Source organism: Lynx canadensis, chromosome B3 (genome assembly GCF_007474595.2).
Source record: "Lynx canadensis isolate LIC74 chromosome B3, mLynCan4.pri.v2, whole genome shotgun sequence".
Taxonomy (NCBI): Eukaryota; Metazoa; Chordata; class Mammalia; order Carnivora; family Felidae; genus Lynx; species Lynx canadensis.
The window spans coordinates 141,634,060-141,656,912 of NC_044308.2; the positions used below are offsets into that span (position 1 = coordinate 141,634,060).

Consider the following 22,853-nt stretch of genomic DNA (forward strand, 5'->3'; position numbering starts at 1 on the left):
GTCACCTGACCTCTGACCCACGGTACTGCTCCCAAGAACCAAACGTGAGGTATGGCTACTCTGGTTTTACAGGGGAGGGGATGGGGGTCCCCAGAGGTCAGGAGGCCTGCCCGAGGTCCCACAGCCTAGGAGGGGAGGAGCTGGCCTGTGAGGGGCCACAGCCTGTCCTGTCTACGGCCCCCACACTCCTCCCTCAGTGCTCTGCCGCCTTGGCGACTTCACACGCGGCCCCTCGTTTTAGCCTCATGGCACACCTGTGACGTGGGTGCAAGGGGGTAACGAGAGGTCGTGTGGTTGCGGAGGGCCACACGGCCGTGCCCTCCTCTGTGGCGGCTCGCTGCACTGGCCGCAGCCGGCCGAGAAGGGGCTGGGGACTCTGGCCAGCAGGAGTCGGGTCGGGTGGGGGGCGGGGAGGGAGACGGGTGAGGTTGTACCACACACCGGTACCAGGGTGGGACCCTCGGCGCCCTCGTTGGTGACACGGCCCCTCTGCGTGTGTGTGGAGACAGCAAATAAGAGTCGCAACTCAGCGTGTGGCCTCGGACAAGCCCCACTGCCCTCTCTTAGGCCGTTTCCCCACCTGATGAGGATGGCGGGGGGAGGGCTCCAGGCTCCATTCCGGCAGGGCCGGCCCAGCTTACCGCCCAGCTCCCGCTCCACCGGCACCGCCACTGCCCACCCCATGGCCGCTCCCTTGTCCGCGGGGTGAGGACAGCCACCGGCTGGGGCATCTCCACTGCGTGACGGCCAGCACCGCCGCTCGCGGGGACACCTCCGCCGTGGGACAGCCAGCACCAGGGTGGCCACCGAGGGCTAGAAACTAGGCAGACGGGCTACCTTCCGGCCGACTCCTGGGAGCCTGCATCCCAGCGCCAAGGGGATTTTCTGTGTCTCCGCCCCACATCACGCCCTGGCGGGACCCCGGGACGCAACGGCCACCCTCGGAGAGGCCTCCGCCGTTGGCGGCAGGCGCAGCACGGCCCTGGGCCTGACGCGGGCCTGCTTGCTCCTCAAACCCCAGACACGGCACCGAGACACAGGCAGGACTGAAGCAAGTTTATTCACGCCAACGAGCGACATGAGGGAGTGGACCCTGTGCCTCCAGGAAGGACAGACACCTCAACCAAGGGCTTTCCCTGAGATAGGTCTTCCGCTTTTCCAAAACTATATAGGGCGCACGGTTCAACAGGCCTCCCGTGGACGCGCCGCCGAGGGCCGTGAGGGCGGCTGCACGCGGTCTAGCTACATCCACCTGCCCCAGGGCACTGCTCTGTGCAGAGAGACTTCCACGCCGGTCAAGTGTCAAAACAAAAGGATCTGCAAAGACAACAGACCCCTCAGCCCCGGGCACCGTCAGTGCGAAGCAGCCACCGGCTTTCAGCATGGAGTGTCAGGGTTACTTGGTGGGGACGAAGTATTAGTACGCTCAGGGAAAAGCATGATTGCTGGAGTGTGGTGCATGCACGGTCTGGAGTGTGGTCAGTGAACTGGAGAGTCCTGCCCACAGAAGACTCAATTTAATAAAAAGTGGCCAACCTGGGCCAATAAAGAGCAGCCTTCAAGCTGGGAGCTCTCTCAGCCAAACGGACAGCGAAGCTTTAGCTGGCGATTCTTTTACATTTTGGGGGGGAAGGGGGAGATACATCTGTGCCCGTTAAACTTCCCACATAGACTTTTCGAAGCACGTCTCACTCTATGATCGCGACGTTCTGACTGCAGATACGTATGCACGCTCCACATTCGTTCACAGAGCAGGTTCGGAGAGTAGGCTGGGAACCCGCAGACGTTTTCAATGGCAGCTGTCCTGTGGACCCGACAGGCTGCCCCCTGTCGGGGGCAGACCCCCAAAGGTCTCACCTCTGGGGGCTGCTCTGTGGGAGAGACTCCAGCTGGACTGTCCGACCACGAAACGTTAGCTGGCACCCAATCCCCAAGGGTTTTGCCGCAAGAGACAGAAAGGAGGGCATCACAGGAAGAAACAGTACGGATACACACACAGGGCTTACAGATTCCAGGCCAGGAATTACCGTGTGACAGAGCCTACGGATAGTGGTGATTCGATTGGGCTGGGATTACTGGTAAATTACATCTCTTTTATAAGCGTGTATAAAACGAATGTTACTGAAAGTCGTAGGACAGCTTCCGGGGAGTCATGAACTCTTTCACGATCTCGTCCGTGACCTCCTTGCGCCTGGCCTGGTGTTCGGCGATCAAGGGCTGCAGAACCTCTATGAGGATCTTCTTGAGCTCACCGGTGAGCATGGCTCCACTCGTGTAGTCCTGCCCGGAGGGAGACAGACCGCAGTGAGACACGGCTGCACGTGCCCGGCTCACCCACGCTCACCCCGGTGCACGGGGGGCGCTCGGCAGAACAAGAACCTGCATCTTAAACTGCGCGTTACGCCCCGCCTGACGAGTGGCCACAACCCACCACTCGCCCCACCCGCCCTCCTTTCTGGGCGGCAGGACTCCAGGCCGAACGACGACCGTTCCCTTCAGCTTTACCAGCTTTTCTAAACCTTTGCTGACTCTCTTTTCATTTAACTGTGAAAGGAGGACGTGCTCACTGAGCAAACTTGACACAAAGTACAAAGTAGCAGCAAAGGTGGAGGAAAATCACCTGCAGAGCCAGCACCCAGCAGCCGAGAGCCACTGCCATCCTGGCGTGTTTCCTCCTAGATTCTTAACTTTAAGAATAGCTGATCTCACTGCATTTCCACTCTGGTAACTGCGATCACTGTCATGGGCACGTTGTCCGTGTCACTGCAAACTCGTGCCTGCGTGATCACCCGTCCTTCCCGGTCAGCGTCCCTTCTGCTGTACAGTCTGCTGTGAACTTCCTGCTATTATCAGTGTTAAACATCTTTGTATGGAGAGCTCTTTCTTATTCGGGACTACTTCCTTGCAAAAGATTCCAGGGCCTGGAAAACCTAAGACAAAGGCTACGGACATTCCCTGGGCTCTTTCTTCACGCTTCTCAGCAAACTGCTCGCGGAGAGGCCGTGCCGCGAACACTTGACTCACCCGCGTGGGCCTCGAAGCATCTGCAAACACCACAGCAGCACAAACCTGCTAACTCGGTGGGGGAACTATTTTAACTCCGATGCCGTCTTGTGTGAACCTATCTAGACACATTCCGTAGCGTCCAGTAAGAGCAGACCTGTGTGTGTGGGAACCGCACCGCACTCAGTGCTTTCTCTTCCACGAACTACCCGTTATGAGGCTTCCTGCATGTGGTTAAAGCAGACGGACCTCTTCGGTTTTCATCTCGTCTCGGCTGGGCGCCTGTCCCCGAGGCCCGGGCCCTGAGAGGTTCCGACCCCCGTAAGCTTGGCCGCCACCCCTCTCCCCCTCGGCACGGCCCCTATGACAGAGCCGGGGACCGCTGGACCCTGCGGCCTGTGGTCCCACCTTCCTGATCTGCTCGAGCCTGTCATCGTCCTCGAGGAAGAAGGTCAGGTACATGAAGGACACGTCCACGTCACAGTTGCCTCCAAACTCCCTGTGCTCCTCGACGGTGTCTCTCCCTCCGGAAAATGCGTGTTTGTTGACCTGCACCAGTAAGAGCACAGAGATGCTGGTTGGTTTCGGCCGCCCCGCGTGCGGAAACTGGCTGAGAGCCGAGGGTGGTGGTCGGGCCAGTGACTGCCTTCTGCCCCATCAGGTCCCAGATGGAGGGAGGCTGGGGTTCACCGTCAGGAGGAGGAGTCCCACGACTGTCCCTCCCCGTCCATCAAGCCCGGGTATGTGCCGGCGGGCTGACTGGAGAGGAGTGGGGGTGGGGATTAGCTCTGGTCCCCCCGACCCCAAGAGACAGAACAGAGCTGGGAAAGCCAAAGCACCGCCTGCACTGGAGCGGGGAGGGGTGGCCTACAGTTCTCCGGTGACCGGCAGCCACCAGCCACCTTCAGAGTGAAAGAGACCGCCACGGAAGGGGGGCTGCTGCCTTCGCCACGTGGAAGAGAGAGTGGGAGCCACAAGAATGGGGCTAGTAAGAGAGAGCAGAGCCCACAAGAAGCACAGAGGCAGACAGCGCCTGCAGCAGCCCCACCTAAAGATACGCGGTTTCAGGAACTGAAGAAAGACTCGGGAACGAACAAAAATGGCTTTTTGGAATCGCTGAAGATAATCTTGGGAGAAATCAGGGCCAAGAGACGAGAGAAGAAAAGTTAAAGAGGACACATTTTCCTCAACCTTCTTTCCACAAACATTTGAAACCTGCTACGTACAAATGTCACCCTGTTTTTTTTTTTTTTAACGATTATTTATTTTTGAGAGCGAGAGAGGGAGTGAGAGTGAGTGAGCGTGAGCAGGGGAGGGGCAGAGAGAGAGGGAGACACAGAAGTGGAAGCAGATTCCAGGCTCCAGCTGTCAGCGCAGAGCTCGATGCGGGACTCGAACTCACGGGCCGCGAGATCATGACCTGAGCCAAAGTCAGACGCTTAACCAACTGAGCCATCCAGGTGGCCTGTCACCCTATTTTTCTTTGATGGGGAAAAGGGGGCAGCGCTGACAGTTTCTATGTTGAGATGTTTACCCCTTCTCCCCAGGACCGCAGGGCAGATTACTGACTGGACGCCATGAACAAGCAGCAGCGGGGACACCAGGGGCAGAGGCTCTTCCGTCACCAGGGAGTCAGGGACACCCACTCCCGCTGGTGGTGGCCGCTAAGCGGCTGCTCTGGGAGAGCGGGACCTGCCCTGTGCCCTGCGCAAGGGGCAACTGGTGAGGGGTAGATGCTGGCGGGTGGGTTGCGGGGAGGAGAAATGAAGACAAGTGCGGGTTCATCTTTCCTCTTTTTCACAAAAAAGACCAAGTTATAAAACAAAATCAGTGTAAGCAAACTGCAAAAGCTATCGAAGATACAAAATAAACAGAAAGAGCACACGGTAGTGGGTTCTCCTGAGGTCTGGTGCCCTCGGTAGGCGCTGGGGGTCTCATGGGGTCACGGGTCTGGGGCAGCCCCCGCCTGCACGGGCATCTTCCTGTGTTCAGACTCCTGGGCCACGCCAGGCCACTGCTGGGCCTTAGGGAAGACACTCGAGTGCCAGGACGTAAGTCTTGGGGACAGCATTCCCCAGGCTCCACGGGGTGGTTTTAAAGGTGACAGTTCCCAGTCCTCGTCTGAGAGGAAGAGGAGGAAAGGCGTGTTTGCCGCATGTTTTAGGAGATGCACGGCGAACACCCGCCTCCTGTGTGCTACTCCTCCCTGGGCAGGGCCTCGTCCAATGATGGCACACAGGCATGCCTTCGTTATCACGTTAGTTAACCCCGACAACCCAATGACCTCGGCACTTTATGGATGATAATGAGGTGCCGTGTCAAGGACCTGCGGTATGTGGCAGTGAACGGCAGAGCCGGGCTGACCCTCCCTAGGACACCAGACCTCTGAGAGTGGCTTAAGTTTGCCTGCTGTGGGCCTGGCCGGTCCTCAGCACCACTGGGGCCTTGCTCATGGGAAGCCAGCAGGAAAACAGGTTTGTATTAGGGTGGAGAGCAGCCTTGGTTGTGGCGACCAGAATGCAGCTGTCAGGATCCAAAATCACAGAAGCAGGTGAGACGTACCAAAACCACGCGATTTTTGCCATAAGAGGAACCTCACCAGTGAGGACGTCTGAGTTGAAGGATGGGGGAACTTGACTCAACCACCGAGCTCTGACAGCCAGTGAACTCTGGCTGCTACGATCCTACGGGAGAGGGGAGCTGGCCTGCAGGAGCCCCAGGCACAGGGCAGAGGAGGGCCACTGAATGTCCGCCCCCGAGCCAGAGGCCAGTCTGGGAGTATTCACTAAACGGGTCTTGTTAGCAGAAATCACAAGCGGGGGGGTGGGGTGGGGGTGTGGGTGGCCAGGCTGGCAAACTGTATTACAGACACTCATCCCGGAAGAGGGGCTTCCACACCCCAAGGCCACCTGCAGGAAGGAGGGTCTGACTCGGTGGGCTCTGGCGGGGCCCTGCAGCAGCCTGGGAAAGGCCTGTTTTGGCCTGTACTACAAAGGAATCGTCCAACCATTTAGTTTTTGAACTAAATCCTTAAATTCAGGCAGCACGTGTATGATCTCACGTAAGCCTGGTCTCAAGGCTATGAAATCGGTACGGCTGCTCCCACTTCCCAAATGACTCCCCTGGACGGCGAGGTCACTCGCTAAGTGGCAGGGCCCAGAAAGCCTGGGGCTCCTGACTCTAGGTTATGGGAGGGGCCCATGCACTGGGGGAGCTGGGCACCGGTGCCGACCCCACCACTCCCCAGCTGTGTGGATGGAAGAAGCGGCCTGGCCCCTGAGTCTTGATTTCCTTGCCTACAAAATGGTCACGGCCTCCCTGGGTGGTTGTCAGGACTGAGATCACAGATGTCAACATGTGGCGGGTGATGCCGCAGCCGAACCGCCGTGTCCCCAGCTCGTCTACTGTGGTTATTCTCAGGAGGGCTGGAGCACATGCCCCCACCCTGGCTCGTGTGGAGCTTCGGACTCGGTACTCCCGAGTGGGCTTGGGGGCTGAGAACGAGGGCTAGCCTGCCCTGTCTGCCCCACAGGCCGCTCACAACCCTGGTGGCCTCTGCAGCCGTGTGCTTTCTGATCCCGTGCTCACTGCCCATCCAGCCCTCAGGGTCCTTGATGGTCCCCAAGTTAATGAAAAATGCCCCAGACCCATAAATGACTTCTTTAAAACAACTCAGAACCAAACAAGATGACTTCTCCTCTGGAGAAAAGAGGAGCCTCCCTCCCTCCCCTGCACTCCATGCTCTGGAACTTCCAGCCAGTAGGGAAAGCAGACAAAAAACCCCCGAGTACATCAGCTTCCAACAGAGGGGGGTAGAACTGACGGCACCCGTTTCCTGGAAGAGGGTTTTGCCATTAAGGGTTTCCCCGTCGTCAACTAGAACCCGCTAGGGACCCCACGAGGGTCAGGGCGGGCAGTGACTCAGAGGGTTGCGTTACGTGCCTCAAACAGTTTTGGTCACTCCCGCTGTAATCTTCCAACCTGCAAACACTCACTGGATTCCAAATAAAACGTTCACTGCTTTGTGGGACAAGAGGGGACCGTACCCATACAGGCATTTCAGCACTGGGCAACAGAAGCAGGGCCCTGGAAAATGCAAAAACTCCTAACTCTGGTTTCTTTGGTGCGTCAACACCAAACACTTAATGAGCGCCTGCTGCGCGCCGGGCCGGACACAACCGTCCTGTCAAAGGGCACCCACCCACGTCGGGTCTCCGTGAGAATGTGCGGCCCCTGCACCCCACCCTGGTCGTGGCCGCTCACAGGCCAGGCCAGGCGGCACTCTGATGGTTTCTGAGGTGGAAGCCTGGTCAAGCCGGTCATCCCTCTGGCCTTCATCCCTCTCGTTCCTCTAAGAGGAAGTCACCACTACCTCCCAGTGAGAAACAGAAACAGAAAACATAAGGCACCTGGTCCGTTCCTGGAATACGGCTGCTGTGCAGAAATGCACTAATGCGTTTCCTATTGTTTGTTTACTTTAAAGAAAACTGCTCGGGCACGGTGCTGGTGGGCAAGTGGAAAAGAGAAAAGGAAGAAAAATCCCCACTTCTGCCTAAACAGAACGACACAAACAAAACAAATTCAGCTGATGTCCGGGGATGGGGACAGGCTGCCGCGCGCTTGCAGGCGGCAGTCATGGACCCCCGAACCCAGGACGCCAGAAGGACAGTCCCGCCACCGTGTGCATGCCTGTGTCTCTCTCGGGCGCGGTCTACTGTGTGCACGGGCTGCTCCTGCACCCTGGGCAGTGCTCACCTTGGTCTTGATCTGCTTGGCGGTGTCTGTGAGGAAGATGGAAGAGTTGGGGTCGCTGGCGCTCATCTTGGTCTGGGCCCCTTGGAGGGCGGGGAAGAAGGTCGAGTGCAGCAGGGCTGGTTTGGGGTAGCCGATCCTGGGGGCGACGTCTCTTGTCATCCTGAAGTAAGGATCCTACGGGGCGAGAGGGGCCTCTGAGGACAGTGGGCAGAGAGGGGCTGGCTGTCAGCCCGTGAGCAGCACCCTCGTGGCCTCCAGGGACGCTCCCGAGCTCCCAGCTAGCTAGCAGAATCGCCCCCCACCCAACACCTCTTAAAACCTCCTTTCCCATCAAAGGGTGCAGCGCCCCAGACCAAGAACGCCTTGCTCTGCCTGCTGACCTGGTCGATGGCACACGGGATGAGGCACTGGACGTCTGTCTTGTCTCCGAAGATCTGAGGGAATGAGTTGCTGAAGGAAGGAGCGGCCTGGATGGCAGGAAAGCTGATCTTTCCTGAAAGTGCCAACAAAATATTTTTACACAGGATGCCAACTCCTGTTCTGGTTCATTCACCCAGTGAAAGGGATGAACCCGATGGGCTTCATCCCCTTTGGAGAAGCGATAGTCATTTCAGGGAATCTGAAAGCACAGAACAGTGGGGAGAAGAAACAAATCTACAGTCTCCGCTTGCGTCTCTTTCCGTCTGTTTCCTCCACTTCCCTCTGCGACTGCTCTCTATCTAGTTTCTCCTTACCGCTTTTCCTACTTGGTGACGTTTGCCCACGTTGTTAGATACGTTTTGTCCCGCAACCGTGTCCTGCAGTGTGTGGCCACCCTCTACCCACGGGTGTTCCTCATCTCCAGTCGTTACAAATTATGATACCCTGGAACCTAAAACCGTTTTCTTATCTTTTGGGTGTTGCTGTTAACACTGCTACTTGCTTAGACCCACAAAAGTGGTCAAGGGGCGACGACCTTCGTATGACCCTGAAAGTGGGGCGGGGCCACACCGACCTTCATATGACCCTGACAAGTGGGGCGGAGCCACACTGACCTTCGTATGACCCTGAAAGTGGGGCGGGGCCACATTGACCTTCGTACGACCCTGACAAGTGGGGCAGGGCCCACCCACGCCAGCTGTGCTATGTGGGTTTCCTCAGGCACTGCAGGATGAGTTCTGGGCCGCTGCTTCTCTTCTCCCCTGAAAGTCCTGCCTCTGTGATGCTCTCTCCTAGCAGACACCCCATTTCTGGGGTCCCATTGTTCTCGAGAGACCAGGTAGATGGCTGCCCCCACCAGCAGCACCCCATTAAAACACAGAGCAGTGGTGGCCATTCTCCACATGTGGGTGCTGGGCTCTGCTCAGGGCCTTCCCCGGGCACATCTCTGCTCACAGCTCTATGAGAAGGTGCCACGTGGCCTCCATTCTATAGTTGTGGACACTCGGGCTCAGACTGTTTACGCAGCTTGCCAAAGCAAATACACAGCAAGCAGTTGGCTGGGCCAGGATTCGAACCCAGGCGTCTGGAAGCAAAGTGTGCGCAGCTATTCGTACGTCTACTGTCTCCTTTCTTGTCCAGGGCAGCCTTCTCTGCGACATCTTCCCAATGGATGCTGGGATTCCAAGGATAAAAACCCTTTCAAAAGCACAGGATTTATGCCCCAATTGTCAGGATTGAGTCTGACTGAAACATCAAAGAAAAGGCTCATGTGAAAAGCCTCCCAGTGAGGACTCTCCAAGGCGTTTCTCTCTGCACGTGTCCCTGAGGGTCCCTCGCCAACAGGGCCCTGGGACGTGCTCCCTCCCAGCAGGGCAAACTCCTGCGTGGCACCCGCAGGCACATCCTGGCATGCTGCCGAGGCCTGGAGCTGCACCCCCAAAACAAAGTAGGGGAGGGGGTCGGGCGACCCACCACGAGCCTCAGGGATCGAGTCCTAGCTTCGGGAGCTAAGAGTCTAGGAGAGAAGGCTGATGCATCTGAAAGGCATGGAGATATGTGGAAAGGGACAGAGCGTATGTACAGGGGCCCGAGCCACAGAAAGAGAGCGAGGGTGGCCTCTGATCAAACCTGTCCTCTTACGGGGGAAACTGAGGCTCCCGGGCATCAGAGCAGGTCGTCCTGCAGCCCCTGGGTCTCCGCCAGAGGTGTCCCACACTGGCTGGGACCCCACGAGTGGGCAGAGGAGCTCCAGTCATCCCTACCCTCTTCTTTCTTCTAAACCTCCAGGGGATGACAGATGGTCTCCTGAAGTTCTGCTCCACGCAGCCCAGAAATGGGGCCGAAGGCACCACAAAGCTCTTCAGCCTCACGAGGGGACCTGCCCGGGAGCTCACTATGTGGAGGCTAGCGGCGAACGTCACCAGCTGAGAGAGCTCCGCCCCGGGGCAGACACCCGTGGTTCACGCCAGCCCGCAGGGCCGCAGGCAGCAGCGACCCCTTACCGATGCTGTCACTGTCAGTGAAGCCGAAGATGCCTTTCACTTGGTTGAAGGTGACGTGCTTCTGAATCTTCACCACGTTCTTGTAGAAGCCTGGACTCGCCCTGCAAGGACAATCAGAATCAAATCTCAGGCTCGTAGGGTGGCCTGCCCCCGAGGCCAAAGCAGAGGCCGGTGAAACCTGAGTGCACGCGTGTGGGCTGAGGACACAGAGTGGGCACGGAGGCTCCCAGAAGGCACTTGTAGGCGAAGGTACCCGTGGCGGGCAAAGTAGGGTGGCTGGGGGAGGGTGGAAACCAGCATGAAACCAACACAAGACAATAAGCACATGAGGCAAGACCACACCGACGCAGGCCGACTCGGGCCGACACGGAGTATCTCAACTCAGCCGGGTGGGCGGTCAAGCTACTGCAGAGCTTCAAGTCTGGGAGCTCCAAGGGAGCTTTTCTGTTGACACACGCTGTTTGGTTGTGTGTGTGTGTGTGTGTGGGGGGGGATATCTGCAACTTGTTGCCGGACAGTGTTGGATAGAAACCACCGCGTCCAGCCCCCACTGCCCCTTCCACTGCAGGGCGGCCGTGCTGTCTGGGCAGGAAGACCCCATGCTCAGCAACAAGGCTGGGCCTACAGTGGCTGATTCAAGCAATTGGATTCTCACTTCTGGACACTGAGGGATGTGGATATGAGGCCTGGATCTGTGGCAGCCATTCTGCTACCAGAGGAACCTAAGGCTGAGGACGAAGCTGACACAGGGAGGGGCAGAACCCAGAGTGACTTCTTGCACAGCATCTCCAGTATACTCAGCAGCCCTGGTCTCCAGCCCTACCATGTGTCAGGCACCGCAGGACAGAAAGGGAAACGGGGACAGCTAGTGTTTACTAGGTGCTTGCATCCTGTAGCGGGAGCCGTGCTATGTTCCAACTCTCTTTTAAGATAGTAGCTCTACCTCCCCTTACAGGCAAAGACGGAGGCTCCGAGAGGTTGAGGGTCACGTCACCGACCCTGTGAGTACAGGAGCCGGGACCCAAACGCAGGCTCGTCTGGCCGCAAAGCCTCTGCTTTCCTCACCACATCGCACAGCTTCTGAAAGAGTTTAAGACTAGCTCCTGGATGGAAGGTTGCTGACGGTCTCCGGGCAGGCAGGGAGGGGAGTGTCAGAAAGGCAGGGGCACCGGCAGGGAGGGTACAAAGGGGAAGGCCAGCACACCAGGGTTTGTTCCGAGTTGAGCAGAGCCCCGCTCGGGAGGAGATGGCAGCTTTCACTCAGCAGCCTGCTGAATTTCGGCCCCAGGGCACTGGCCGGGGAACAGAGCTACAGAGGAGACACTAGGAACCTGGCGACATGCAAAGTGCCCCCCTGACCCCCGTGGGTCGCCCACTCAGAGCAGAGCGCAGCCGCCGCCTGGAAAGACGCCTGCTCTGTGGTCCTGCTGAGACAGGAGCTCCCTCACGCTGGAGAGGGTCCTGGGGGGGGGGGGGGGCGGCCTCACGCTGCTTACACCCGGGGAGGACAAGCCACTGTGTGGTGCCCGGGGGCGAGGGCCACAGCAAGACTCCGCCTTGGGTGGAGGCAACCACGAAAGCTAACCAGCAGGGCCAATCTGCCCGCGGCTGAGCTGCATGAGAGGGCCCCCAGCCCCACGAGGAGCGGAGTCTACAGCAGCCCCATGGCAACAGCGCTCCGGGCCGGCGGTGTCTGAGCAGCGTTTCTGAGTAAGATAACCTTGCCCTTTCTTAGCAGATGGCCAGTGCTTGGGCCATGCGGGCCTTAGGATGAGAGGGGGCCGCCCTGTGAGCACCGCAGTCTCCCCGGAAGGGTCCTCGGCTCCCCAGGCGCACCCGGGGCCCACGCGACGCGATGCCGGGCCGCGCCTCCTACGTGAGGGCCGAACACCTCGCTCCCCTTGGGACGGCACCTGCCCTGCACACTCACACGGTTTAAAGAACAGTTCCCAGGTTACCTCACACGGGCCATCAGTGACAGGGTTTTAGAGCCCAACGGGATTTTAGGTCGTACATTTACGAAGCGCTCACCACATACTGCTCAAAGGCCGCTTTGCGTGTAGCACCTCACTAAGTCCTCATGAAACTGCAGCAGAGGCGCCATGACCTCCCGACTTTTGTCCTTCGTTTGGCATCTGTTAAACTGCCGACTCTTGCCGTTTGCAGATAACCCGACACAGCTGCTGGATAAGTGTCCCGTGGGCAGCTGTATCCCCTGCGTAAGTCTGGCACGTCACAGATGCTCAGGGAACACGTGAGCGAGCGAGCCGGGCAAGCAGGCGGACGGCAGGTGACTCAGCTGCCCGGCGCACGGTAAACGGTGGTCAGGATGGGAACCCGGGCAGGGCACACGGAAGGACCCTCCCCTGGGCTGCCCGCCACTTGTGCTCAACCCCCGACTTACAGGTGGCTCAGAGAACATACGGACTCGCCCCAAGGAACCACACCAACCAGGAGCGGAGCTGGGTCTGGAACACCAGCTCGCAGATCCCCGGTGCAGTATCTTTCCGTCCCTCATGGCTCCTGGCAGGAAGGCCTCTCTGGGCCCACGCACAGGGCCAGAAATGTGTGTGGGGACAGGGTGTCCGGGGCCAGCCTGCCTGCCGTGGACTTCTCTCCCCACGGGGCCCTGGCTGCTTCGCTCCCACCCAGAGAGGGGGCTGGAGGCTGGCTTTGCTGTAGTTTCAGCTCCTAAAGACCGGGAAGGAGCTTTTTTCAATCAAAGATCTGGATTCTGAGTTAAGTCTCAAGAAAAAAAAGTAAAATGCTCAACTGTTTAAAAGAAACTGCTGAAAATAGGATTTAGCTTTTAAAACTTCTCTCTTGACTTTAGGTTCAACAAAAGAGGTCTTTCGGAGAAGAGGCAGCACAGAACCGTTGATTTACACGTTATCCGGGTTTTCATCACTCCTGCACGTTCACGGAAGAAGAGGAAGTTCCTGCCGAGCAAAGCCACAGGACGCACAAGTGCAGTTACCAGAGACAGGCTGGAAAAGTTGCCCCAGACCCCACGTTCTCTCAGCATGTGCCGAGAGCCGGGAGGTGGGGGGGCTGTGCGGTGGCCTTTCACGGGCACTATTCAAAAGTCCACCCCCCATCACGTGCCCACCCACTCAGTCATCTTCGTGGGCTTGCAAGGGGCGCTTGCTTCTGCCTCACCGGCATCTCCGGGCAGCGAGGCAGGGACTATGTTTGGCCCACTGCCGTGTTCTCAGGACCGAGGAGGGCGCCTGCCACAGAAGGCACCCCGTGTCTACTGTACTGACCAAGCGGGACAGGGCCACCCCTCACTGCGTCCCAGATGTGGCTGAGTGGTGCTGGGGGGTGAAGGAGGCGCACGCGACTCAGGCTGTAGGAGGGACAGCTCCTGGGAAAAGGGAGCTTGATGGCATGTTTGGAGGTGGCGCAGGGAGAGGAGAAGTCAGAACACACTCAAAGGTGGGGCGGTGGGACCATGGGGTGTGCCATCTGGCCGGACGTGGCAGTGACGCCAGAGAGGAGCACCGGCCAACCCACCGAGGACACCACACCACGATGCCTGTATGCCCACAGAGATGCGATTTGAAAAATCTCAAGGTAAAATTAAAAAATTACTAATTCATTTACTAGTAGGTAGAAAGGCCAGACTTCTTATCAAGGCAACTATGTCTCTCTGTGGATATAAAGCCACCATTCAGATTTCAGTCCTTATAAAAAGGGATGTTCTGGGGAAACGGTAAGGACCACGTTCCTCTGCACTGAGTGCGGATGCAGCCCATCCCGTGTTTTCACCACATCCTGTCTTGGCCTGGTAATGAGCCCTCGTATGATGGGGGCCACACTCCTTAGGTTCCGTGGGGATTGCGGGGAGAGCCGTGTCTCAGGTGCTCAGGATGTATTTGCTGAGCCGAACAGCATATTCTTGGGACACTTGACAAAGCCTTACTTTTCTAACATAGTTCTTCGTAGTCATTTGGGATGAAACAGACCTCAGAAGCTTCAATTCAGGGCTTTTCCAAATGCAGTATTTTGGCCTACTGAGTGGTCAACTTAAAGAACTGGCCCGTGAACGGACTGTGTGCCAGCGAGTCCTTCTCTGTGAGGAGAAAAGTATGCCAAGAAAGAGAAAGGCGCTAACCCGGCAAACTGATGGTCCTCGGAGAGAAACTACAATTCTGTCTCAAGCTGTGGATGGAAACCTTAACTGGAGAACGAAACCAACAAACCATATCCTAATGTTTCACAAAGGGATAAAAACATTCACCAGACCTAAAGGCCATTTCCAATGTCTCCGACTCAACTGTGGCTGAGATGAGGCCCTGACGTCTGCATCTGCTTGTTTAGAAGGTAGCTGAGCATCCTCTCCTTACCCCATGTAGTCAAGATCAGAGAAGATGAAAGTCTTGTTGATGTCAAAGCCACAGGCGATGATGTCCTTGGCGTTCTCCACGGCGTAGCCGTAGGCCTGGTCCAGGGTCAGGTCTTTCCACAGGTACTTCTCATCATCTGTCATCTGGATGACCAAGGGCACGTTAAACACATCCTGCAGCCACCTAGGACACACCGGGAAAGAAGGCTACCGTCTCGTTTCTCTGTTCTGAATCTGAAGACACAGTCCCTGCTAACGACGTATGGCAAAACTTTCTCGTCTACACAACCGCACAGTGTCATGCTGTGAAATTTGACCACTATGACCGATTAACTTGGAAGGCCCTGCGTTCAGCTTTGTACTGCTTTACATTATTTTGCAGGCTGGCAACTGTTTTAGGAGGTAGGTATTATCACTCCCTTCCTGCAGACGTGGAAATGAAGGCTCAGGGAAGGGACTCTGCCACGGTCACAGGAACAGGGACAGGAGGAAACAGGCTGGCTGACCCCATCACGCCACGCTTTCTAAAGTGACACCAGGAACAAAGTGAACAGAAGCCAGAAAGGCACCAGTCCCCTCACACCTTGTTTGTCTAACGAACACAAACTAGGGCTGCCTTGTCATTCTAGACATGGTTTATAAATAACATTCCTGGTTTACCAATAGAAGTGAAAAAAGGTACCCGATACAATACTTACTTTGTGAAAATAAATGGGATGAGGTGACCTACATGCATTGCTTCGGAAGAGGGGCCCCTGCCCGTATACAGGTAAAACGGCTTCTTATTTTCATAGGCATCAAGGATTTGATTCATATCTCTAAATGAAAAAGGAGAAAAGGAAATAGTGTGATTTTCTGAAATAAAAATTAAGGCACTGATGCTCACTGGGAAATGATAGAGAAAATACAACACAGATAATAGAGTTTGTTATCCTTGGCACTTATGTTAGAAAAATGACAGGAAATGTCTACTGACATGATTTCTCCTGTGTTTGTTTTAAAAGTATGAGACACGCAGGTTTGGAATAAAAGATGCACACAGTTGGGCAGCCAGTGGAGCCCCTTTGGAATTTTCAAATATCAGTGTGCCCACATCATCTGCTTTCCTGGGAATGATGCCAAGCCAGCCCTACACAATCCCTTGTTTAGGACCCCAGCCCTGAGACTCTGGAGACCCAGACGGGGAGGCTGCAGGGCCCTGCACAGTCCTGACTCGGGGCTGGGAGTGAAGAACATGCATGGGGAGTATAGAGGTGAGGTCCCCAGCTGCAGATCTGATTTGGGCTCCCCCCCAGCCAGGCTGGGACCAAGTGTCTTCATCTGGGAGTCACTGTGGAATCATCGGCCCTCCCCCAGGACTGGGGTCCACAGACAATGCACATGAAGGGTCCTCCCTCCTGATTGTGCAGAATCACCTGGTCATATTGCATTTCCCTGGACCCTACCTTCAGAGAGTCTGACTCAGTGAATCTGGGTGGTATCTGGGAATCTGCATTTTTAAAAAGCTCCCTCAGTAACCACCTCATTGGCAGGATGTGAAACCACTACTCCAGCGTGTGAACGCTCTTCATTTCTGGACAAAGTGTCCCCAAATAAAAGAGGTCTGGCTGGGAGACCCCACGCAAGAATACTCTAAGAAGTGACCCCTCCTCACAGCCCACACCAAGGGTTCATAGCGTCCATCTTCGGGCTCACAGGGTCGTGGGGACTGTTTCTTTGTGCTTAGCTTCTTTTACCTCCAGGAAATGATCGTACACGGTTTTTGAAATAAGGAAAGAATTAAAAAAATGTAATTTTGGAAGAAAAGAGTCTTTCTTTGGTTCTCACAATTAACTTTTATGGGCTTAAAGAAGCAAGAAAAAAATGTAGCTGTCCCACGAGCTGTCCTTGAAGTCTCTGAGAGCTCCCCAGGGACTGCCCTGGGGGCCAGGTGCTCTTAAGGAGCACAGGGAATGGACTGAGGCTTGCAAATTGAGCTCAGCTTCGTGAGGATAGTTTCCAGTAGGTGAAGGAGCCCAGGCAAAGCCCACAGTTTGCAGCTTGACAGCATGTGCCACCTCTCCTCTAATCCCCCATTTTGCAGATGATAACTTTAGAGGGGCATTCTCAAACCTGAGAATGGCCAAAAGTTGCAAGTTCCATGCCTCCCCAAGCCAAGAGCCTACAGGGTTACTCACAGAAGTAAACAAGTCATATGGGCAGTGAGAACTGTAAAATGCTAAGTTTTGATTTAAGATTAATAAAACTGGTAAACCTTCAGCGAAAGTGACCAAGGTGGGAAAAAAAGTGCGAAGCCTCTACTAAAGTCAGGAATGGAAGAAGGGACGTTATTACTGACTTCACAGGAATAAAAAGGATTATAAAGGAATGCTAAGAACAATCGTATGGCCACAAATGAGACAACCTTGATGAAAAAGACCAATTCCTAGAGAGAAACTACCAGACTGACTCAAGAAGAAATAGAGAATCTGAACAAATCTAGAACAAGCGAAGAAACTGAACTAGTAATCAAAAAATGACCCACAAAGAGCCCAGGACCAGATGGCCTCATGGCGGATTCTATCAAATATTAAAAAAACAACAATCAACAGCAATCCTTCACAAACTCTTCCAAACAAACTGAAGAGGGAATACTTGCAAACTCATTCTGAGGCCAGGGTTATCTCACACCACAAGCGACAGAAAACTGCAGACCCTTGTGATACAGATGCCAACATCCTCAGCTGCTAGCAGACCAAATCCAGCAACATATAAAAAGGATGATTTATCATGATCAAGTGGGATTTGTCCCAGGAATGCAAAGTTGGTTCCACACACAAAAATCCATCAATGTGATACACCCTATCAATATAAGACATGATCATCTCAGCAGACTCAGAAGAAGAATTTAATAAAATCCGACACCTTTCATGATGAAAATACTCAACAAGCTAAGAAGAGAAGGAAACTTCCTTAACATAATTCAGGGCATAATTCGGGGAAAACCCACAGCTAAATGTAAAAGTAAAACTTTTGGAGCAAATCTTCATGATCTTGGATTAGGCAACAGTTTCTTAGGACACTAAAAGCAAAGGGAACTGAAAAACAAAATAAACTATATCATAAAGATGAAAAGTATTGGGTTTCAAAGAACACTCAATAAAGTGAAAAGATACATACATAATTGGAGTATTTGCAAACCATATATTTGATAAGAAACTAGGATCTGAAATATTATATAAAAAACTCTTGGGGCGCCTGGGTGGCTCAGTCGGTTAAGCCTCCGACTTCAGCTCAGGTCACGATCTCACGGTCCGTGAGTTCGAGCCCTGCGTCGGGCTCTGGGCTGATGCTCAGAGCCTGGAGCCTGCTTCCGGTTCTGTGTCTCCCTCTCTCTCTGCCCCTCCCCCGTTCATGCTCTGTCTCTCTCTGTCTCAAAAATAAATAAACGTTAAAAAAAAAATTAAAAAACAAAAACAAAAACTCTTATAGCTCAGTAATAAAAAGATAACCTAATTAAAAAGCGGGCAAAGGATCAGAATATTCTTCAAAGAATATATAAAAATAGCCAATAAGCACATGAAAGGATGCTCAACATCATTAGTCATTAGGGAAATATAAATCATGACACAATGAAAAACCACTTCAGGGGCACCTGGGTGGCTCAGTCGGTTGAGCGTCTGATTCTTGCTATCAGCTCAGGTCGTGATCCCAAGGTCATGGGATTGACCCGCATCAGGCTCCTTGCTGAGCTTGGAGCCTGCTTGGGATTCTCTTTCTCTCCCTTTGCCCCTCCTGCCAGCTCCTGCCTGTGCTCTCTCTCTCTCCCTCTCAAGGAAAAAAAAGAAAGAAAAGATAAAGAAAAACCACTTCCTACCTATGAGCATGACTCTAAAACAAACACAAAATAGAAAACAGTAAGGGTTGGTGAGGATGTGGAGAAACTGGAATCCTTGTTTGTGCACTATTGGTGGGAGTACAAAAATCACAGCCACTGTGGAGATCAGTTTGGCAGATCCTCAGAAAGTTCTAGAACTACCTTATGATGCAATAGTTCTGTTCCCACACACCCTGAGAGAACTGAGAACGTTATGTTCACACAACATACATTCTTTCCAGTGAAAAGAACCCAAATGCCCAGCAAGCAGTGAATGGATAAACAAAATGTTGTGGGGCGAATCTATTCAATGGCACATTATTCAGGTATAAAAGGAGTGAGGCACTAATGCACCCGGCAACACGGAGGAACCTTGAAAACCCTGAAATGGTGGTTGCCGGGGTGGTGGGGGTGGGGGGATGGGGTTTCTTCCTGGGGTGGAGATGTTCTGGAGCTGGTGGTGGTGATGGGTACACAACCTGATGAATATACTAAAGACCACTGAACTGTGTACTTGAAGAAGGTTAATTAAATCTTAAGGCAAAAGCTTTGATTATATTCTGTCCAGAAAGAGGGCTGAGTGGGGCCTGGCGTTTTCTGCACACGGAATTTTAAGTGTTCCAGCAGACGGCCGAGTGCCATGCTGCGTGCTCTCCCATAACCACGAAGTGCAAGCACGACAGAACAGCCCTACCACGGACCATAAATCCCGTGAGCAGAGTTTCAAAAATGAGCTACAAGAACCCTTTTGGAACCTGCCCATTTTCTGATGCAATCTGCGTGGAATTTATAGTAGGAGGTAGGGGTAGTCTGTTCCAGGTATACTCTATTGGTTTCTCTTTTGCCATGACTTACGAGGGAGCCAGTACAATGGCAGGAAGAGGGCGCAGTTTCAGGAAGCCTCTTGCTTATCGCGTGGGAAATGTTAAACTTGGACATATTAATCTTTTATCTTATGACATTTTATGATTTTATAGTGCATAATCTAGCATGAATCTCATCTGCCGCGTATGTGACCTCCACCTTGTGACGTGAACAGCTCACAAATGAATAAAGTCGGGGCCCGAGGGGGAGGGGACAGTACACGAACCCACGGCCAGTTACTGACAGGACAGAAGGTGGACCCCAGTCTTCACAACTGGCTATCATTTCCCCACATAGCAGGCAGCCTGCGGGAGGGGCCTCCTAATCATGTCTGGAACTAAAGGGAGAGGAGGGTGGGAAGCCCCTGACCTGTGCGAGAAGAAGATGCCTCTGCGCAGGAAGCGGTGTGGTTTCTGCCCGATGGCTCTCTCTATCCGGTTTACCAGCTCTTTGTCAATTTTACTGCTTCCGAACCGAACTGGAAAAAAAGATGGTAATGAGGAAATGACTATCTTAGGTGGTGTGGGGTTTGGTGATCAGGTATTACCGAAGGGGAAAAGCTGGTGATCCGTGTACAGTCCTAACGAACTCAGTCCTCTCCAGGACTTTTGCTCCTAGTCCCTACCTCAACCCCAATCAAATGCCGTTCATGTTAACAATGACAGCTGAGACGACAACCAGCAAAACAGGAAACAAATTACAGAATAAAACGGTGTTTTGTCTGGGATTGGATTTTGATGGGAAACATATCCAGAATTCAGCCTGCCTAGCAACTTTTCACCTCCACCCCCGCCCCCAGTTGCTAATTACGGGGGACTTTATGTACACTGACAACCATAATCTTAATATTCTTTAGTTGTTGGATTGAACTAGCATCTGTGTACCAGTGAATTTCCCCCCATTGGTAGTCGATACTTAAATTAGGAAAATGGCTTTCAACTTTGATCAAAACATTTTAGTAATGCCCCCTCTCTGGTGATTACCAGTGATCTTGGAATACGGACTTCCCTGAGCAGGAAGCCCTGTGGGGAAGGGCTGGCCAGTGGCGACCTGTCCCCTTGAGGAGTCACCCTTCTTAAGCAGACTTCCAGCTTTTCAGCTCCACAGTCAATACCACCGGAGGAGACTTAGGTGATCCATTTCTGACTTTAAGCATTCAGTGAAAGGTGATTTGAATGACTGCAAAGATGCCATTCCAAAAGACCTTTCCTGAAGTTCTGAATTGCTCAAAAAAAAAGGAGAACGCTTCCACTAACCTATCTACTGTAGATCATTATTTTGAAATAAGTTTTACATTGTTATTTCAGTTGAAAAGAATCCTTTGGGAATATAATGCACGACCAAAAGATTTTAGCATCTATTTTTTCTTGCCATTGAAGCTTGACTGGGTTTATAATTCAAGAGAAAAAAACACCAACGAGATCAACTAGTGAACAATGGGATCACTTCTAAAAGTCGGGGCTTCTCCCAGGACGTACCAATGAGCTTATCATAGTCAATGCCCTTGGCACTGCTGGTCTGTACCGTCCAAGGGTCCACAAAATCCTCTTCAGCTTCTGTGGCACCTAGGCCACTATCGTTCCCAGGTGCTGGGTTCCTTGGAGGGCAGTCGGCTTTGTAATCTTCCCCCATGGCGGCTTTGTAGCTCATTTTTAACGATAACAGCATCTGTACTGCAGAATCGATTTCATCCTGGACAAAGGAAATAAGGATGAAACCTAAAAATACTAACATGGCTAACATTTTGCTGAACGTGACTGTCATGTGGCAGGCGCTGTGCTAAATGCCCTCACACACGTTACCTCCTTCAGTATCAAGACAGCCCTCCGAGGCAGGCAGCATCACTGTCACTGTGCTGTTCCAGTAGGACTCTGACCCTCACAGAGGTGAAGGAGTCTGCCCATGGACACACGGCAAGTCACGGGCCCAAATATAGTTCACTTCTGCATTGTTCTAGTGGATCTATGTAATCTATGGATTACTACCACAAACACTACCGGATGAATGTGACATGATATACACTGTTATTTACGACACAGTGAATACACTAAGGATTTCTCAAACACCACCGATGCCAGAGAACGTGTGCGGCAAGCTCCCTGGACTGAGTATACGGAATTCTACATCGGACCTTGTTTTTATGGGCCACACAGTTGAGACGAGTATTTGCGGCAGCTTAGATGATGCCACCAAGGATGGTAATGGCAACCCTAGACATCAGGGAAACAGATAAAGGCAAGGAAAAATAGAGGCTTTCAAGTCATAAATTAAGGAGGGATGTAGTGGGAAACAGTTATATTACTGTAGTTTGGAGCCTTATCAAGCTGTCCAAAGTGTTTGCATACTGAGTGCTTTAAATAAGCAGAAGGAAAGCAAATGTAGACTACATCCGTGGGTACTCTGGAGATCTATCAAAGCCCTTCTGCTCCAGAAGCCCACACTAGCCACCCATGAAGGCTGGCCTCTGAAAGAGCAGGCCTAATTAGGCAGATTAGTCATGCTATGCCCAGAGCTCTGCTCCTGTAATTGGCCTTGCTGGATTAGATCACAAACAAAGAATATACACAGTCCAATTTGCCTGCCAAGGGAAGTACAAACATTCCTGTTTAGAGTTTACACATAATGTTCCATAAACTGGGTTTCCTGGTGGAGACACCACAACACCAACCTCCACCCAGACGTAACGGTTGCATCAGGAGCAGCCCCGGGGCCACAGAGAACTGACACCTTGGGGAGATTCCGCAGATACAGATTTGAGTTTCAAATTCGGAAACTACCTGGAATTCGTTCTTAAAATGAATTAGAACTGTGGGCCGAATAACCCCATGGCTAACCCTCATAGAAGAGATAGGATAATTGCCAGGCTGCATAGGTGCGTACGTTTTACTCATCTGATTCCTGTAGTGCCTAGGTTCAGTGCAACCACATAATGTTTAGCAAGCATGATTTATCGAATTATCTGTGGGAAGGATTAGCGTGCTTTGAAGTACACTTCGGTCAATACCCTTTTATCACCGGCTATGTTGACATTTCATACTCTATCTGCTCGAACTCTGCTTGCAACCTGGAGGCTCTTTGAAAGTCAAACATTGAACCAGTATCCCTGCTCGAGAACTGTCTGCAGTCTGGAGTGGGATTTAAATAGACAGACAAGCCTGCCGTGTGGATTTTCTTGTTTCCTTAATCTAACATGGAACAGGACACTGAAACAGGACTTAAAAGCTGACTTTCTAGGGGAGAAAAAAAAAGACTATACACAACCTGAATATATAAAGCTCCAAGACAGGCAGAACTATCCATGGTGGAGGCCTAGGGTGGAGGGCAGAGGCAGTGGCTGAAGGGGCCTGAGGATGGCTTCCGGGCGCTGCTGTCTGGTTTCCTGATGTGGGCACTGGTTACATAGGTGTGGTCATTTTGTGAAAATTCAGTAAGAGGACTGATTACGATCTCCATACTTTTCTGGTTAAATGGTGCACTTCCAATTAAAAAGTTTACTTAAACTAAGAGGACAAGAAAAACGACTGCTCTCTAGTTTAACCTTTACAATCCAGTGCCATTTCTTTTTTTGTTTTTGATTTAAAAAAATTTTTTAACATTATTGAGA

At 53.1% G+C, this 22,853-nt stretch overlaps 1 protein-coding gene across 2 annotated transcripts in view; it reads right to left on the reverse strand.

The window, feature by feature from the left end:
- Positions 1-1,041: 1,041 nt before the first annotated feature.
- The window catches only part of WARS1 (tryptophanyl-tRNA synthetase 1), a 31,665-nt gene continuing 9,853 nt past the window's right edge, over positions 1,042-22,853 (reverse strand). For both annotated transcript variants that reach the window (XM_030319972.2, XM_030319971.2), the window contains exons 3-11: positions 20,728-20,941; positions 19,619-19,727; positions 15,228-15,347; positions 14,531-14,713; positions 10,182-10,282; positions 8,139-8,251; positions 7,759-7,932; positions 3,412-3,552; positions 1,042-2,280 (exon numbers count right to left, since the gene is read on the reverse strand). In XM_030319972.2, the coding sequence (XP_030175832.1) occupies positions 2,119-2,280; positions 3,412-3,552; positions 7,759-7,932; positions 8,139-8,251; positions 10,182-10,282; positions 14,531-14,713; positions 15,228-15,347; positions 19,619-19,727; positions 20,728-20,941 (1,317 nt within the window). In that variant the 3' untranslated portion in view covers positions 1,042-2,118. The remainder of the gene's footprint in view (positions 2,281-3,411; positions 3,553-7,758; positions 7,933-8,138; positions 8,252-10,181; positions 10,283-14,530; positions 14,714-15,227; positions 15,348-19,618; positions 19,728-20,727; positions 20,942-22,853) is intronic.